The 18,453-nt window shown below is 45.6% G+C and overlaps 1 protein-coding gene and 1 pseudogene across 1 annotated transcript; both read right to left on the bottom strand.

Moving 5' to 3' along the window:
* On the bottom strand, nt 1–11,601 carry GBX1 (gastrulation brain homeobox 1). Its single transcript, XM_006873706.1, has 2 exons — nt 11,391–11,601; nt 1–554 (listed from the first exon to the last, which is right to left on the bottom strand). Exons 1-2 carry the CDS (start codon nt 11,599–11,601, stop codon nt 1–3), a joined length of 765 nt encoding a protein of 254 aa, XP_006873768.1.
* Nucleotides 11,602–11,628: 27 nt separating this feature from the next.
* On the bottom strand, nt 11,629–12,526 carry LOC102811071 (annotated as a pseudogene).
* Between the last annotated feature and the right edge of the window lie 5,927 nt (nt 12,527–18,453).

Here is an 18,453-nt window from a genome sequence, read left to right as displayed (position 1 = left end):
TCAGGGCCGGGCCCCCTGCTCCATCTGCTGGTGCTGGCTACGCACAGCAAACCTGTTGACATGCACAGGGATGGGCACCACGATCTTGGGGTTCCGCACGGGCTCCCCAGAGCGGCTGCTGATGTTGCCGGCTTTGATGCGCTTCCACTTGGCACGCCGGTTCTGGAACCAGATCTTGACCTGCACCTCGCTGAGCTTAAGGGCATGGGCGATCTGTGAGCGCTCAGTCAGCGAGAGATACTTCTTGCAGTGAAACTCCTTCTCCAGTTCCAGGAGCTGCTCACTGGTGAAAGCTGTGCGGCGCCGCCGGCTCTTGCCCCCAGGTGCCGTGGCCCCTGGCGTCACCGGTGCAGCCTCCTCAGCACCAGTTCCCAAACCCTCCTTCAACTTCGGTTTTGGTCCCAGGAGCGTCCCGGGGCCACTTGCCGCACCATCCAGGAAACTGTCGTCCTCACTGTCAGCACCTGAGCCCTCCTCTTCCTGTTCGCTGCCTGCCAGGTCGCCCACAGGGGCCTCCAGCTTCTCCTCGTCTGAGCTGTAAGCCTTCCCCTCTGCTGTTGGATGAACAGGGTCCCAGAGGGTGGACCGTCCAGGGTGTGGGAAGAGGTTCAGGGAAGACAGAGAGACGGGAAGAAACACAGCACAGATTTCACTACCGCAAAATGGGGAGGCAACAAACAGGCATCAGATCAGAGGAAACCCACCCGGACTTCACTCTCCCTACCCTCTTCCTACTTCCTCCAATCCCCAATTCCTGGCTGTTCCTCTCACTGCACCCTGTAGACTCAGCCAGGAAGCCTGGGTCTGGTGTGGGCTGGGACACTGGAGGGAAGGAGGTCTGCCAGCCTGCAGTCCTTCGTGGCTCTCTGTTCTGTCCTGTCTTCCACCAACGTGTTACTCTCCTCCCACTCCACTAGTTCCTAAGAACACTTCCAGAGGGAGCCTTCAACTTCAGCTGATCACTCACCCCACCCCCTCCCACCACATCCAGGTCCAAGAAACACCATCAGAGTCTACAAAGTCTGCTCATCACCTTTCCCACTTCTCCCAAACACCCAGCCCAAAATGGTGGCCAGAGTCTTCTTCCAACTACTGAGCCCCTTGGTCCCCGCCCCCTTCCAGTCCTTATCTTCATCCCTAATTTTATAATGGCATCTTTTTTCCCACCTAGCCTTTTGGAGATCTGGTGTGGTACTGTAGGATAAGCACTGTACGTTATTGATGAGGTTGGCAGTTCAAACCCACTAGTCCAGGTAGCATGGACAATGCAAATAGCTGCTCTGGGTTCTAGTTCAGAGTCCTGAAGCTTGGAGCTCAGTGTCAGCTGGGAGGGCTAATGGCAAACAGGAGAAGGGGACAAGCAAATGAAGTCCAAGCCCCTCTAGCCTTTGTATATAAAACGGAAGAGAGTATAGAGTACTTTAGTAATTACTAATTGTTTGCAATCAAAGGCATATAATCGACATAATTCAATATTTTAATTCAACTATTAGCTTAGTCTTATTCACTGACATTTTTGTCAGAACTACAAATTTACAACCATTTTCAGTGTTTGCGTTTTAGGGATTCCCTTGATTTCCGCCCAAAGGACCACTAAGCAGTGAAATCAACTCCTCAGTAATAATAGCTCCATGTGGAAGGAGACATCTGTAGAAATGGATCCACCCATGCCTGTCCCCTAACATGTGTTTGTACAAGCACTCTCATGTGGAGAGGCGAACTCAGTGAAATCAAAGTGCTCCATGGAGCTGCAAGACATGTCACAGGTGAGAACGTGTGTGTGGATGGAACGGCTTTTGATAGAGTTTACCTGCCACATTCTCCTGATACTCCCTGTCGTGTCGGTCTGTATGCCAACAAGATCTCATGGACTCTTACTTGCAGCGCTGGCCCATTCCGCAAGCTGTCCCGTCCCCTCCCTGACACAGTCCACACCAGCTCTTTTCCTCATCACTCTGACATTTTCCTTAGAGGCCTAAACCCCCAGCCCATGTCCAGCTCTCCAGCTCCATCTCAAGTCAGCTCCCACATGACAAGTCGACTTTACACCCCCGCCACCCCCATCCTGTAGCGTTTCACTCTTTATCTAACCTCTCAAAGCCCATGCGGCAGCCCCTGCACAGCCTCACCCAGCCTGCTCATGCTATTCCCATTCATGTGCGCTCTACCAGCCCAAGGGCCTTTGTGCTCTCTTCAAAAGCTTGTCCAAGCTTCGCTAACGCCCAGCTTCATCCACTGTCTATAGATAAACAGTCTACAATGCACCCCTCGTAATCAGCTCCCCAATCGTCAGTGCTTTTCTTCCTAGCCAAGTCCTTTTTGTCTTCTGTGTGATTCACACCCGTGGAATTTTTCACGTCCACAGAACTCAATTTTACTATGTCCCAAACTGGGCTCCTGATTTTTGCCCCCAAACCAGTTATTCCCCCACCCCCACTATGTTTCTCCCATTGCATTTAATGACAACAACATCCTCCCTGTGGGTCAAATCCTATCTCACAATCTACATCCAATCCAGCAGCAAACCTTAGTGTTACCTTCAGAACACACCCAGAATCGAACTCTACTCACCTCCTACAAGTCCCCCATACCTCACACCTGGCTTACTGACTTTCACAGAAGTAGGAATGTTCTTTATTTTTCTTCCCTGTTTGGAATACTCTTTCCCAAGGTTTTTGCACGAACTTATTCCTTACCAGCAGCTCCAGGTCTTCATCAGTGAGACCCTGCAGGATCATCCTTTTAAAAAATAAAAGCCCTCAATACTCTACCAACTTGACTACTTGACTTTCTTGGCTGTCTCTTCCTGTTAGAACATAAGCTCCGTGAGCGTTGTTTTAGCTGTTGTTGTGTGGCATCCCCAATGGTGTGGCGGGGAGATCAGACAGCTGTAATCCATAAGATTTTCACAGGTTGATTTTCAGAAACAGATTACTAGGCCTTTCTCCCTCATCTGTCATAATCTGAAAACTAATGAAACCTGTTTAGCAGCCTGTGTATGGGGTGCATCGGCCTAGAGTCAAAGCCAGGCTCCTGCGTGGAAGGGAAGAATTCTACCACTGAACCGTCTCCATGACAGTGAAACCTTGTGCTGTTGAGTTGATTTCTATTCATAACAACCCCAAAGGACAGTAGGACTGCTCTCTTAGGGTTTCCAAGGCTACAAATCTTTATGGAAGCAGACTGCCAAATCTTTCTCCCACAGAGCAGCTGCTGAATTCAAACACCAATATACTGGTTAGTGGTCAAACGGTTTAACCGCCATGACACCAGGGCTCCTCTTCCATGAGGGCAGGGACTGTTAGTACGTACTGGGCACTGCTGTGGTTCCATTAAGCATCTAGAGAAGTGTCTGCATAGAGCAGGCACTCACTCTATATAAGGGGGCTTTAACAAGTTCACGGAAAATTCCATTATCTTTTAACTTCATTTTTCATGAACTTTTTGAAGCCCCTTGTTATTTATTAACTAAATGAAAGAAATTATTCCCAAACACCTGCTATTTATTTCTGTCTCTGCCCTTTCCTTTTCCAAATCTCTCTGAAAATATTCTCCTCAGTCTGTCCCTCCCTCCCTCCCCAGCTCTGGTGCCCAACCACAGATGTTCTCTCCAGGAGTCCTACCTCCCACCTCTGGCCTCTCTCACTGGACACGAGCTGACCAGCAGCAGAAACCGACAGGAGCTGATCCTGAAAGAATTGAGGGACTGTCCCTGAAGCATTATTAAATCTTTTAACTTTCATTTTGATACCACAGTTTTGGTAGTAAATGATGATATAATAGCAAAAGCTTATAAAAATTCAGTTCAATATTATAATGTTCTAAAACCACTTGTAAAAAGGTAGAAACCGGGTTTTTGAGCTTGAAGCATGAAACCATTTATTACAGATGTAAGCACGCAGGGAGTGTCCAATAAATCTAATGTGATGAGTGTCCAATAAATCTAATGCGATGGTGATTGAAATGCAGCTCCCAGGTTCTGCGTTCACGTCATCTACCCTATCCTCCCAGCAGATAGCCGATTGCACCCCCAGAATAGGGCCCTTTTGTGCTGCTGTGAGAGCCCTACCCCAGCACTTTCACAGCCTCTCTCAGTCCCTGACCCTCAGGGAGCCTAGTGGCAGGGACAAGAGTTTCTTCTCTGAGCTTTTGTAAGCACAACATTAGGAACACTGATAAGCAACTCTCAGAAAAAGATGGGGATGGGGCAATAGAAAAAAGCAACCTAATAGAGCTATAGTCTCAGCCTGCTAAGTGGGACCTGAAAAAGGATAAGAAGTGGGCTCAACTATAGGCAGAAAGGAACTGAGCGAGAGAAAGTGGGGCAGAAGAGTAGCAGAAGCAGTAAAAGGAGAGTCAGAAACTTTGACCGGGCTGAAAATCAGGGAAAAGAAAGGTCAAGAAGCCCCCTCAAACATCTTTCCCCAAAATATTGGTGAACGTGGAGCACTATTTTAGCCCTATTCGCTTTCAGCAAAACGTGGAAGACCCTCACAAGACAGACGACTGATACAGTGGCTGCCAACCATAGGCTCAAGCATCAACTACTATGAGGATAAGAGCGTTTCCTTCCGTACACAGAGTCGCCATGAATCAGCAACAAGTTGATGGTATCCAACAGCATTGGCTCTTTGCTTTATCAGCAAAAGGGGACTTTAGAACACCCCCCAAGTGATGAAAAAAAACTACATAGCAAAAAACATATCCCCTCATTCTCTCATTAATACAGTCCTGGTGTGACACTATACGGTAAGTACTGAACTGCTAACCACAAGGTCGGTGTTTCACACCCACCTTGGAAAACCTATACAAGGTTGTTCTGAGTCAGAACTGACTTGATGGCACTTAACAATAATCCTGAAATAACTGAGGACTGCTTACTTTTTTTCACAAATTAGCTAAGAAATAAATGTAAACTATTTTATATTATCTAATTTACAATGAATATTTATGACAAATTAACTAAAGCAAAAATTGCACATAGCAAAATATGTATGGAGTCCTGGTATGGCGCTGTAGGATGAACACTGGTCTGCTAACCACAAGAGCAGCAATTCAGCCCCACCAGTTGTTCCTTGGTGGTGGTGTTTTTGTTGTTAAGTGCCATCGGGTCTGTTCTGACCCATAGCGACCCTGTGTAGGATTTCCAAGAAGCAGCAGCTGGTGAGCTTGAACTGCAACCATGCAGTTCAAACCGACTTTGCAGTCCAGTGCACTAACTCAGCGCCAAACCAGGACTCCTTGGAAACCCTATACAGGGTCGCTATGAGCCAGAACCAACTCCACAGCATGGAACAACAACAACAAAAATTGATAGAGAACCTTTTTGATAAATTGTGTATCTGTAAAATTTGATTTAGAATCATTGGACTAGATTAATAATGTCCATAAATGTAAATTTCCAACTGCAAAACTTATAGTTGGTTAATCAGAACAAAAAATCATGACCAATAAAATAAGACTCCATTAAAACTTTACTTGGAAAATGATTCTGATGAGAATAATTTCAGCAAAATAAAAGTGAAGACTTAAAAATTGAAATGATTTAACAGTGCCAGGTAGGTACACAGAACAGGTAGAAAGAAGATGACATCATTGATAAGAACATGCCAAGTTTCGACTGGGTTCTGTCTGGGGGAGCCTGTGGAGGGAGTGTATGATCTCTGGTGGGAAGCGGGTAAGGAGATTCAAGTGGGATGGTTGGGTTTTAGGAAATATGGGAGTCCTCCTAGTGTATACCATTGTCCTGAGAACTAAAAGTCACAGGTTTGAAATAATACCCAAGTAGTGGTTACGAATCGGGCTGCGAACCTTAAGGTCAGCGGTTCGAAACTACCAGCCGCTCCGCGGGAGAAAGATGATTAACACCCTCGAAAACCCTGTACAGGGTCGCTATGGGTCAGAACCGACTCGACGGCACTTAACAACAACAACAACCTAAGTCCTTGCAGAATGCATGCTAGGGATACTAGTAACCTCTAGAGGGCAGCACTCTGGCACCAAAGCATGGCCTTCATGGGCCTTTCCTAGCTGGCCTTGTGGCATGACAGGTAGAAAAGCAGCCCAAGAAACACAAAGAAGTCCCATCTTGAGAAAGGGTCAGGTCAGGCTGGGGATGAAATCCCGGGCCAAAGACTCCACAATAGGTGTTCTGTAATAGGAAGATTAAACAGTACCAGCCCTGGAGTATCTAAATAGGGAGTTCACCCTACAGCCACCAAGGATGAGGGACTATGGTGAACGACGTTACTGCTCCCATCTCCTCATGGAGACCTCATGAAACCACTCATTCATCCAGTTATTGTAGCTCCTGCCCTTATATGGCTCATAAGAAAAGTTATTAACTGTGACAAAATAAATAGTTTTTATTATCTATCGAGGAGTTTCACTGGACTGCTAACCACAAGGTTGGCATTTCAAACCCATCAGAAGCTCCTTGGACAATCTATACAAGATTGCTATGAGTCAACACTTCACAACTACGTTATTCACGGAAAAGCAGTCCTCCCCCTCCTCTTTACACTTAGTTCCTACTTCTCACTCTACTTTAAAAGCTACCACCTTCAAGCTTTTCCCCTGACAGTCTTAGATAAGATCCTTCTGATTCTGCCAGCTCCATTCTTGCCCCTTAATCCAGTACCAGTCTGGGTGGGGGCAGAAACCTAGATCATCCCTCAAACCTGGGCTAAAATTGGCCACCACTCCCATTTCAAAGTCCTCATTTCACCACCAGGCTCAAATAGAGAATTGTTTCTTTTCTTCTTTCTAGAGACAGTCCAGGTTCCCATGGTTTGTCCGCTTTTACTCACCCCCATGAAGTCTATGTTCTTGTTATGGGAGCATCCATTCATATCAGTTTACGTGCAGTAAAGACAATCCATCTTCATGCTCTCTCTCCACACTTCGCATTACTTTCAGCATTCTTTACTCCAAATCAACTGAAGAATTCCCCCCCCCTGCCCCTTCCTGCTGTCAGGACAAGTTCCAAAGCTCCTGAAAGTTCCTTTCACCATATAACAACATTGTTGTTGTTGTTGTTAAGAGCTATTAAGTCGGTTCTGACCCACGGCAACCCTATATAGAGTTTCTGAGAAGCAGCTGGTGAGTCTGAAACACCTTTGTATGACCTTTAACTTTACAAACCACCTTCACATTGATTTTCTTAATCTTCAATTAACTCACTCAAGTAGGGTAGATCTCTTATCAGTAATAATAGTATTGTTGTTGTTGTGATGTGCCGTGGAGTTGGTACCTACTCATAGCGACCCTGTACAGGGTTTCTGAGGCTGTAAATCTTTACGAGAGCAGAAAGCCTCATCTTTCTCCTATGGAACAGCTGGTAGTTTCGAACTGCTGTCCCTGAGGTTTGCAGCCCGATTCGTAACCACTATGCTACCAGAGCTCCTTAATAATAGTACTAGTAACCTTATTTTCAAATTGAGAAAAAACAACTGAGTGTTAGAATTATTAACTGATTTCTCCAAGCCTCACAACTAGGGACAGAGCCATGTCCAGAATCTTGGTCTCCTAAATCTCCATCAATGCTCTTCTTCCTAACTTTTCCAGTAAAATCTCTCTCCTCCCTTCTCACTTGAAGTAAAAGTCCCCTTCCCAGATGTCTCATTAGATAAATAACCTTCCTATCATATCCAAGTTTAGACCTCATCGTTTTCACTTACCAGCAGAGAGCTCTCCCTTAATCACTTTCCTAATCTTTCCTAATCATGAATCTCCCCCAACATCCTCAGAGAAGACTCTTATTCCCCTAGGAGAGGCTTCACTCTCCAATCTTGGTTCTTTAGCAGGTAATTTCTCCCACAAGTTCCCCAAACAAAATTCCCAACAGAACTTTCTCCCATTTTCCCTATCAGGATTTGTTTATGCAATATAACCGTTATCACGCAGTGTTCTTTTTATTTAGAGATGCATTTTCTCATTTTAAGAACAATATTGCCAAACTATGGGAAAATTTTGTTTTAATGACAATTTTCTCTATCTTCTCATTTTCAAATGTCTCCTTCACCGCTTAGGAGCACTCTTCGCTGCATGGGGATCCTACAGCAATGCAGCAGCATCCCTGGGGAACCGACACCGCTTGCCTATCACCTATCTTCATCTCTTTACCTTCCTGCTCACAGAATTTTCTCCAGAGTTCCACTTCCTTACCTATCACAACACCCTCAATTCCTGGTTAATCCCCTAAATTCCCCACTTCCCAAAGATCTTACTTACTAGTGACGTCACTGAAACTCTAATCTGGGATGTGAACACTGAGAACAGCTAATGCTGAGTCCTTGTTAACAGCTGCCCTGGAGTTGGCTCCCCATTCATGGTGACTCTGTGTACACCAGAACAAAATACTGTCCAGTCTCCACCATCAGATGGGGCTTAGGCTGTTGTGGTTGTCACTGACTGGTTTTCAGAAGCTGATTGCCAGGCGATCTTCCTAGTCTATCTTAGTCTGGAAGAGCTATTGAAACCAGTTCAGTATCACACACAAGCCTCCGCAGATAGACAGGGGGTGACTGCACAGGAGCTGCACTGACTGAAAACAATCTGGGTTTCCCACAGGTAGGGCAAGAATTCTACCATGGAACTACCACTGTTTACTGGGCTTAGTTCAAAACTACCAGCCGCTCCGCAGGAGAAAAGATGAGGCTTTCTGCTCCCGTAAATATTTACAGCCTCTGAAACCTTATGCAGGGCCTCTATGAGTCGGAACCAACTCCATGGTACATCACCACCACCACCACCACCACCGCCCTTGACTCTCTCTCTCCATATGAACAAAGCTCTTTTGGGAGAGAATGAGGCTAAGACACAGGCAGCCACCTTTAGCTCTGGCTCCACTCCTGCACATCACCATCACATGAATCAGCAAATCCCCATGTTAGTTTCATTTAGCGCTGAGGAGGAATAGACTCCACAACACTTAACAACAATAAAGCATTGAAAATTGTCACAGGTAACCCCAAGAGTTCAAACTAAATACAATTCTGTCTCAAGAAGGGACAGATGGCTCTGGGGAAATTTGGCCTCTTACCTCATTCCCACAACTTACATATCCAAAATAATGTATACACACTAGCTGAAGTTATTTATTGTAACACCATCTTAAACTGCTAACTGCAAGGTCAGCAGTTCAAAACCACCAGTTGCTCCTTGGAAACCCTAGACAGGATCTCTATGAGTCAGAGCTGACTCGATGGCAATTAACAACAACAATCTTAAATCCTCTCCATTTGATATCCATTTGGATTTTTAAAAAATTCACTTAATTCACCTGGGTATGCATTACTTTAGTTAAATGACTTTGCTAGTGTGAGGGGGTAAGAATGTTGAGAGAAAAAAGAGGCTGGAGAAGTGTTAGGGGGCAGAAGATGCAATAGGCCCAGGTGGAACATGACAGAGTTGTTCTTGTCAGCCTCAAGATCTACAGTGTCAAACATGAGTGAGTGAACTGTAGAGAGGCAGAAAATCAAGTCAAAATGTGAAACTTCCCCACTGGATTCATGCTAGGGTTCCTCCTCTGGCATTTTCCACCACGACGGTTCTCAGAACACAGTATTCTCTAGCACCACTCCACCTAGATACCTGTCTGAATCGGTACACAGGATTCCTGCCTAGTAAACTGGTCGTTCCCAACTAAATTCCTATGAAAGCTTCCAATCCAATTCTAGTACAGTGACAAAAAGGTTAGTTTCTTATGAACTATGACTTCAGGACTTCTGGTGTGGTGCTGCAGGTTAATGTGCTAAACTGCAAAGTCACTATGAGTCTAACCAACTTAGCAACAAGAAGCATCTTTTCATTTGAACCTTAAAACAACTATGTAGGAGAAGTATTACTGCCTTTATTTTACAAAGGCTGGGCACTTTCCTGCTGGTCACACAGCAAAGGACAGAGCCAAGAGAATGCTTGGCCAAGCCCACACTCTTCCCTCGGCACTAGGCTACACTTCACTCTTAGTATTTCATTTAAAAAGGGATTAAAGTCTAAAGTCACCATACCACAAATATCTTTACCAGGTGGAACGGATACCACAATATAAATTCTTTTTACCACTCCTTGCGCAGGCCCTGCCTCGTTCTTCACCAGTCACAATCGATCCCCCAAGTTTTCTGGCCTGTTCAAATTCTACTCCCACGTTCATCAAACCGTTCTCTCTCTCATTTATGTAAAGGCTGTACATAAACTGCTCAGGTAACCCTCCCCAATCCCAGATGACAAAGCTGCTTCAATCCTTCCGCCTGGCCCTCATATAGCCTCACGATGAATAAATCCCAGACAGCCTGCTCCTCAGCAGCACCACAAACTCAGCACTGGAAAGTACTGAACTGCCCCCCCCCCCCATCCCAGTACCCTGCTAAGGATATCTTTTATTTTTTTAAAAAAAGGAACATTTAATTAATAACATTTAATTTATCCTTATAGATAAAAGCAGATTTGTAAAGCTGGAAGCAACCTAAGATCACCACTTCAGACTCCTAAATTGTACTGACAAGATGCTAAGAACACTCAGGTGTGATGTTGCCGCCATCACGTCACCACACACTGGCAGTATCTATGAGTCATTTAAAGAACCATTCATTCCAGCAGGAAGCGCCTCCTCTCTCTCCTCCCAGATCAATACATCTCCCCCTTCCCTCCAGTATACCCACACCCCTGTCTAGTGCACCCAATGTAGACTTCCATCTTCTCCACAACTCACTCCCATTACTCCCAGGTCAAAATACTCTCCTGTTGCTCCAAGTCCTCATTCTTCCATTATGTGCTCTCATTACAGCTCTAGTCTCTGTAGTTTCCTGTAGCCTCTAGTAGAAGCTTTCCAAAACACGATTCAAGTCACTCTTTAAAATGCTACCCCTTCCTCTCCCTTGACGGCAGGGGGAACATCACCGCATGACTCTGAACAACCTGCCGTCTATTCCCATCGCCCTCAGTGCAACCACATGGGCCACTTTGCTCCCCCCACCCCTTCTCTTCTGATCAATATTTCTCCCACCTGACTTTTTTTCTCAGCATGACCCTATTTTCAATAGGAAACCTAAACATCTTCTCCATCACACCTAATGCAGTCACCTCACATCTCTTCATCATCCCAAAGAGCCTGTGTGTTGCTGCCCCGACCCAGTGTGCTCTTCACTGAATGGGAACAGTTTGCTCCCAGCAGACTCTCCTTTTCTCATCACGGCCTGTACTTCTAATGCCAGTACTTCATTTCTCTTTTTTTTATGGGTGAAAAAAGATTTTTAATTGACAAATAGTGATTAAATAGAGTGATGGTTTGTTGGATAATAAAAACTCCAGGTGAGTCTCAGCCTTTAACTCTTGGCTTTTGCCTTTCCAATCGACTCCCTTAGACAATGGAGTCTTGGCAGGCAGCCCACGCCTTGTCGGGTTCTTGGAGACCCCCATCTTCTTGGCTCGATGCACAGCGACGGTCATGGACCCACCGCTGCCCTTGGTCTTGGGTGGAGGTGTTGCTTTGGTTTTTGACTCCTTTCCAGCCCCCAGGGCAACTGCCCCTTTAGGGGCCTTAGCCTTGGCTGCTGGGAAAGCACCAGTTTTGCCCTTGGCGGCCTTGGCTTTGGAACTCATACTCCCAACGTTTGTTTTCCTGGGGGCTCAGCAATGGCTGGAAGAGGGGCTTGGCTGCTGTCTTCCCACTGAGGCCAACAACACAGGGAAGGGCCTTTGTAGCTTTCTTTGGCTTGCGGGGGGTAACTTCTTGGCCTCACTGTCTTTCTTGGGTGCCTTTTCTTTGGCTTTATCTGGCTTTCGGGGAACCTTCTTTACCTCAGCTGGCTTCTTGGGCATCTTTTTCACCTCATGTGGGTTGGGAGGGTCCATCTTTGCCTTCCCAGGGTTCTTGGGGCCTTTCTCCTTAACTCCACCAGTGGGTTTCTTGGTGGCCATGACAGTGGATGTCTTTCTGGGCTTGATTATCCTTTTTTTCTTGGAAACTCATTTGAAGCTGCTGGTAGCCAGCCCCCTTGGCCAGGGATTTGAGGCCCTGCTGGCTGATGCCTTTGACCAGAGCCTACTTCAGTTGGCACTTGAGCCGGGTGATATTGACGGCCAGCTACTTTTGCAGGACAGCCATCATGGAGGGGCTGTGTCTCCTCTCCCCTGCCTGCAGGGTGCTGCTACAGCTTGGGCCTGACTTCTCAGACTCCATCGAGGAGGCCTTTGGAAGCAAAGGTCCTAGTAGCCACTGGACAGGAGATGAAAGACACCAGCCCCCTCCTCCACGGAAGTCAGAAGTCAAATAATATAAATTTCTTTATTCATATTGTTCCACAGCAAATAATTTTTTCTCTCATTACTTCCAAGGAAGAATTCTTGCCTCTGACTTCCTATTGTAACATTCCTCTCAGTGCACAGCATTTTCCTCATAGCATCACGTTCCTCCTACCTCCTAATTCAAACAGCACCTCTTCCCCACTACTATCAGTACAGACTAGTCATGCCCACCCCTCTGGACAGAAGGACATCACTTTTCTCTGGTCAGGCCTACCTCCATATTGTCATGTGCTCTTCATCCAGCCCTCCAGTGCTCACTTCAGTGTGGCACAAGGCATCTCAGGGCGTCCTTCCACCTCTCCCTGTAAAGTTGTTCTCAATCAGGGACTCCCAACCCTTGGACACTTATCAGTCTGCTAAGCCGAGGAACGCCTCTCAGAGCAGTGCTTTCAGGTGCGTCAAATGAAAGGTAGTTTTATTAAAATACAGTTTTCACATGTTTATAAATGAAGTTTTTAATCGTATAAACTCCGAAAGTTTCTTGGACATACTATGTTCGTAAGAGAGGCACAGTAACGGGTGATAAAGTTGATGGAGGCTTGAACCTACATGCTCCAACTCCTCCATAAAGGTTCCATCAATTGTACTAAGTTAATATAATATCAGCCTTTCTGCAAATGTCAATAGAACAATGACTCTCCCTATATGCTCTTCCTCAAAAGTCCTATAAGGTTTCAGGAGAACTCTTCCCTCCTGTTTCCAATAACCAAAGTCGTTGATTTCATGTCACAGACTCATAAGTAGATATCACATGTTGATAGTGTTCAGGAATTAACAGATGGTCATCTAAAATGTCCTCAGCTATAATCAGGGGCATGTTGTTGTTAGGTGCCATCAAGTCGGTACCGACTCATAGCAACTTTGCACAACAGAACGAAACACTGCCCAGTCCTGGGCCAACCTCACAATTGTTGTCACGCTTGAGCCCAATGATGCTGCCACTTGGCCAATCCATCACATTCAAATGCCACCACGCTCCTAGCAGTTTCCCTGGTCTCCTTGCAGTTCTTCCATTTTTACTGCTCATCTCGATTCAAAAAATTACCAAATTCACTACAAGGATGTCTCCTAGATTTGTCTCATCATATTCTCTTGTCTTCTACATTACCCCAACTACAAACGTCTTTATTTCATCATGTCCAATACTAGCATCCTCTTTCACATCAATCTTTTTTTGTCATCCAGCCAAATAACTATGCATGGAGGTCTACCATCCCTCACTCTTGTTTCCAGGCAATCCAACTCTTCCCTCTTTGAATGAAAGCACTGCTCTAGATAGCCCCAATTTAATGTTTTCTTCTGCATTCCTTCACTGGGCAGTTCGTCACATAATCCCAGTAGACAGCATGCACTTCACTTGTCATCTGTGATACAGATTGGCACCACAGAAGAGAATTATCTCTGCCATCCCAGAATGGCATGTGTCAGTCATTTAGAGTTTATTGCTCTCATCCCTCAATTGTATATAACACATTGAGGGCCTCCCTTATCCTCCCAAATTCAGTTTGTTTGTTTTCTTTAATATTTAATTTTATTTTGTTGGCGCTGAAAATATACACAGCAAACCATATGCCAATCTAGTAATTTTGACATGAACAATTCAGCAGCATTGATTACATTTTTCAAGGTGTGCAAGCATTCTAAATCTCCGTTTTTGAAATTGCTTCTCCTCACGAACCTATAGATAGTTCTTTAAAAGAGCACCGTGCTCAAGGCAGACATTCTTTACTTATTAAGCCAAATTACTGTATGATGTGTAAGGAGCCTTGGTGGTTAATGGGTTACAGGTTAGATTGGTAACCGCAGAGTCAGCTGTTTGAATCCATCAGGTGCTCTCGTGAAGATTTACAGCCTCAGAAACCCTAGACAGGGTCCCTATGAGTTGGAACCGACATGACAGCACACGACCACCACCACCACCACTGTTTGGCTTATAGAAGACTTTAGGATAGTTTTGGTTTATGGTTTAAAGATCATCTTATGGCAATAGTTTCAGGTATTCATCCAGCCTCAATGACTCCAGAAAGTTTGGATTCCATGAAGATTTAAGACTCTGTTATGCACGTCTCACCTTTTGATCAAGATTTTTATAACAGACTCTTTGTTTAAAATATTCAACAATGGTAGTTGGGCACCATCCAGTTCTTGTGGTCTCATGGCAAAGGAGGCAGTTGTTCATGAAGGCAATTAGCCACTCTCCTTCCTCTCCTTCTCCAGGAGAATAAAGACCAACTGTAGTGCTTTTAAATGGCTGACTTAGAAGCTTTAAAGACCTCCGGTACCACGCAACAAGCTAGGAGGTACAACAGAAGCACTAGAAACTACATTAGGCTAGTTAACTGAAATTCAAAGCTCTTTTCCCCAACACCTTTACATGACTCTGTCCTTGCAACTCTCTAGGTCTGTAATCTTGCCTATAGTTGCCACTAGTTACATGGAGCGTTGGACCACTTGAAATGTGGTCAGTACAAACTGAGATGTGTGAAAGGCGAAAAATACTGGATTTCAAAGACTTAGTATGAAAGGAGAATATAAAATACCTCATTAACAACTTTTTAGACTGATTAATGTCAAAATTCTAGTATTTTAGACATACTGAGTTAAATGAAATATATCAAAATTAATTTCAGCTCTTTCTTTTTACCTTTTTAATGTGGCTACTAAATTTTTTTTTTATTACATATGTAGTTTACATTACATTTCTGCTAAGCAGCATTGTTGTTTACCTGGTGTGGTGCTGTAGGATAAGCACTGGACTGCTAACCAAAAGGTCAGTGTTTCAAACTCACCATCCGCTGCCTGGAAACCCTATACAGGATCCGGATGACTTTGGAACCACCTTGATGGCACTTAACACTAACAACAGGCAGCATTGCTCTGGGTTTTTGTTTTGTTTTTTAACTTTTAAATCTTCCCTACTAGTTCAAAATTCTCTCCTCTTCTCTTTATCATTCCTAGAAGGGAATTGAAAGGCCCCACTCTTCCCATTATTCCCCAACTCCAAACCAAGAATTCTTTTCAATCTACTGTTCTCAATGCCTTCTCTCTTACGTGATTCTGTACACAGAGTCTCCTTTTGCCTGCTAATATAGCTTCTATTTCTGCAGTCATGTTCACAATAAAGTTGGTTTCCCCCACACATTAATTCCAGTAGAGTGTTATCTGTCTTAATTCTCAGCAAAATAAAAATTGTAAATTCTTATTACTTCTTAATGAAAAGAACTTCATTCACCATTCTCCAAATTGGCCTATCTTCACAATAACTTCATTTCAAAGGGCTGGTAAATTGTAAAGCACTAAACATAAACTAATAATGATTTCAGACAAATGCCGCCCATCTATACTAGGACAGCAGTTCCTCCTCTGTTGTTTTCAAAGATAGCGGCGTTCTGGTAGCGTAGTGGTTACGAGTCAGACTGCTGACCTCAAGGTCGGCAGTTCGAAACTACCGCGGGAGAAAGATGAGGTTTTCTACTCCCATAAAGATTTCCAGGCTCAGAAACCCTGTGCAGGGTCGTTATGAGTTGGAACCAACATCATCACCATCTTTCTCCAAACTCTTTTTGAAATTGTAATATTGAGATTGTAAACCTATTATTCTCCACGAAGAACTTACTTCATTCCAAATATTTTAAGACAATTCCCCAAACAGGGTGTTTGTTTTCCAGTCGTTTCCAGCATGGGGCATGCGTCATCACTCCCCAGACTGATATTCTGCCCAGTATTTCTGGAATTGTAGTTTCTTGCGTCAACTATTTCAGGAAAAATGCAATCCTGGGAAGACGGATGTAATCAACCTAGGAAGGCAGAGGCGGCCAGTGTGTTCTCAGAGTGGTCTCACGCCACAGACACAGGTGAAACCTTTCACTCACTGTTCTCTGGTGCATTTCTGCAGACATCTCTCCTGCCCTGCCCAGCAGCACACTGTAATTCTTGTTTATACCCATACCCAGTGTGTCAGGGTCTTCCTCAGCATGTTTTCAAAGTGTTACATCGGCAAGAGGCTCCCTTCCCATCACTCTTTGCAAAGAACTGCCTTTACCTCAAGCACAACCCAGGTCTCTCTTTTTGTTTCCAGCATTTCTACAGAAGTCTCTCCCTCATCACTCATGTAAATAAATGCCAGTTTCCCATCACTCCTAGTATTGAAAACCTTTAAAGAAAAGTAGTCCTGGTACTGAAATGGCTCCTTGTTTCCTAGAATTTTTATATTTAGCTCTCCACAACCCTCTCAATACACAGCTCTTCCCCAGACCCATCTATCTATCGGTCCAGAGAGCCCGGTGTAGAAACCCCTTGTATATGTCTCTTCCCGTGTGCAGGCTTCTCTTGCATAATCCCATTTTCATCTTGTTCCTCGATTCTTTCTTCAATTCTTCCCTCCTCAATTATTTCTTCTCTGTTTGTTTATTCCTCTTTCTCAGTGTCCATTACAGTTGATATTCTAGTTGCTTCAAAAAAGAGCCCCCACATACCGGGTCAAAAATAATTAAGTGCTCCTGAAGGGTGGGGCAAATTTCTTGCTGTCCCCTCGGCTATCCTATACTAAAGTGCTCCCTCTTGTCACCCCTCCAGTTTATCCCTTCCCAGGGTGTCTGCTCTTCCTCCAGTCCTCTGATGGTCCCATGGCTTCCAGAGTCATCACTCTGGTAACCTGCTTTGCCCTCAATTTTCCCTTCTTGTTGTTGTTAAGTATTGCCAAGACAGTTCTGACTCATAGTGACCATGGATCAGCTGGTGGGTTTCCAAGGAGCATCTGGTGGGTTTGAACCACCAACCATGTGGTTAGTAGTCCAATGTTTATCCTACAATGCTATACTAGGATTTCTCAACTCCCCCTTATTGTTGTTGTTAAGTGCTTTCAAGCCGGTTCCAACTCATATCCACCCTGTATAGGGTTTCATCTAGTTGCACGAATCCCACTGAATCTCCACAAGAACAACTTGCTGGTCACCTCCCACCACCTCAACCTTTCCCAGCATCCTCCAGCTGCTGCCCTATCATTTCCTTCCATACTCCTTGGGAAGTGCTGCTTTGACTTTAGTCACTGGATCCACCTGGATCCAGCTGACTCCAAAAGTCCGAGACTAAAGGAGAAGAGGAAGGTAAGTCCTATGGCAACCCTTGAAGTCCAGAAGTGTGATCAGCTCTTTGGACGATCTCAGGAAGAACTCAGAAACCTCAGAGAACTATCAGGAATTGCCCTCTCCTGACAAAGGACAAAAGGACTCTTGAATCTCCTTGTTTCTGCCAGAGCCATCCGCAGGTCCCTGGGGTCCCTTCCACCTGCTAAGTTGCATGTGCTAAATGGTTGATCAAAAGAGGATTCACCCTGGTTATACAGAACTTTAAGCTTCATAAACCCACACTTGCAGACGGCTCAACAGATCTGTAAGTTTTACATCTTCTCAACACCTAGATCTACCCCTGGGCAGGCAAAAATTCTTTAGCCTTGGGGTTAAGGAGGCATTGGTATAAACAGGGCCCAGTGCAGTACACCCTGCTTAGGCGGTGAGGGCACCATCCCATGGAGAATCCCTGGCGTGTGCAGGACCTCTTAGCAGCATCTTCCTGCTTCCAGAATCACATCTGGATTCTCAACCCTAGCATCGGAGCCACGCCCAACCGCGACTCGCCTTGAGCATTTCTCCTGGCCTCTCAAACAGCGTAGGGTCAATGGGCTCCAACCCCTTGCCAGCTTCATGTTTGCTTGGATGCCCTCTCAGTTCCTCAGGGCTCCGCCTGCTCAGCAATGTTGAGCGAGTCCTCCCTTTGCCCTTGCACCCACCGAGCCCAAGCATCCCGCCCCGGGCGTCAGGGGTCAATGCACTCTGCCCTCCGAAGCTAGAGCCGCCTCCCCTACTAAACCGACAGCTTGGAGCCGTCCTGGCTGGCGGCCCCCTTGTCCGGGGGTCCTGCTGCCATCCAGGAGTCCCACCCGTGCGGCTTCCCAGAGCAACGAAGGCTTCTGGAAGAAGGCGCAGCGTGCGAGGCTGGGGGGCTGCGGGGCAGGGGCGTCAGTCGGAAGGGTCCTGGGTTCGCGGGTCCAAGGCGGGATGCCCGCGGCGCTCCGGAACTTACCCGACAGACTTGGGAAAGTCTCGGAGAAGTGCGGCGGTGGCGGCGGCTCGGCCCCCTTGTCCCGCG

This window comes from Chrysochloris asiatica, unplaced genomic scaffold (genome assembly GCF_000296735.1).
Source record: "Chrysochloris asiatica unplaced genomic scaffold, ChrAsi1.0 scaffold00249, whole genome shotgun sequence".
Taxonomy (NCBI): domain Eukaryota; kingdom Metazoa; phylum Chordata; class Mammalia; order Afrosoricida; family Chrysochloridae; genus Chrysochloris; species Chrysochloris asiatica.
This window is presented reverse-complemented; position numbering and strand designations above follow the sequence as displayed.

What these genes read in the sequence shown, in the direction of transcription:
- GBX1 (XM_006873706.1), bottom strand. Translation starts at nt 11,601, where the DNA reads ATGAGTTCCAAAGCCAAGGCCGCCAAGGGCAAAACTGGTGCTTTCCCA. An exon ending in CTCCAAGAACCCGACAAGGC is followed by an intron (nt 555 to 11,390) that starts GTGGGCTGCCTG and finishes TTCATCCAACAG; the next exon opens with CAGAGGGGAAGGCTTACAGC.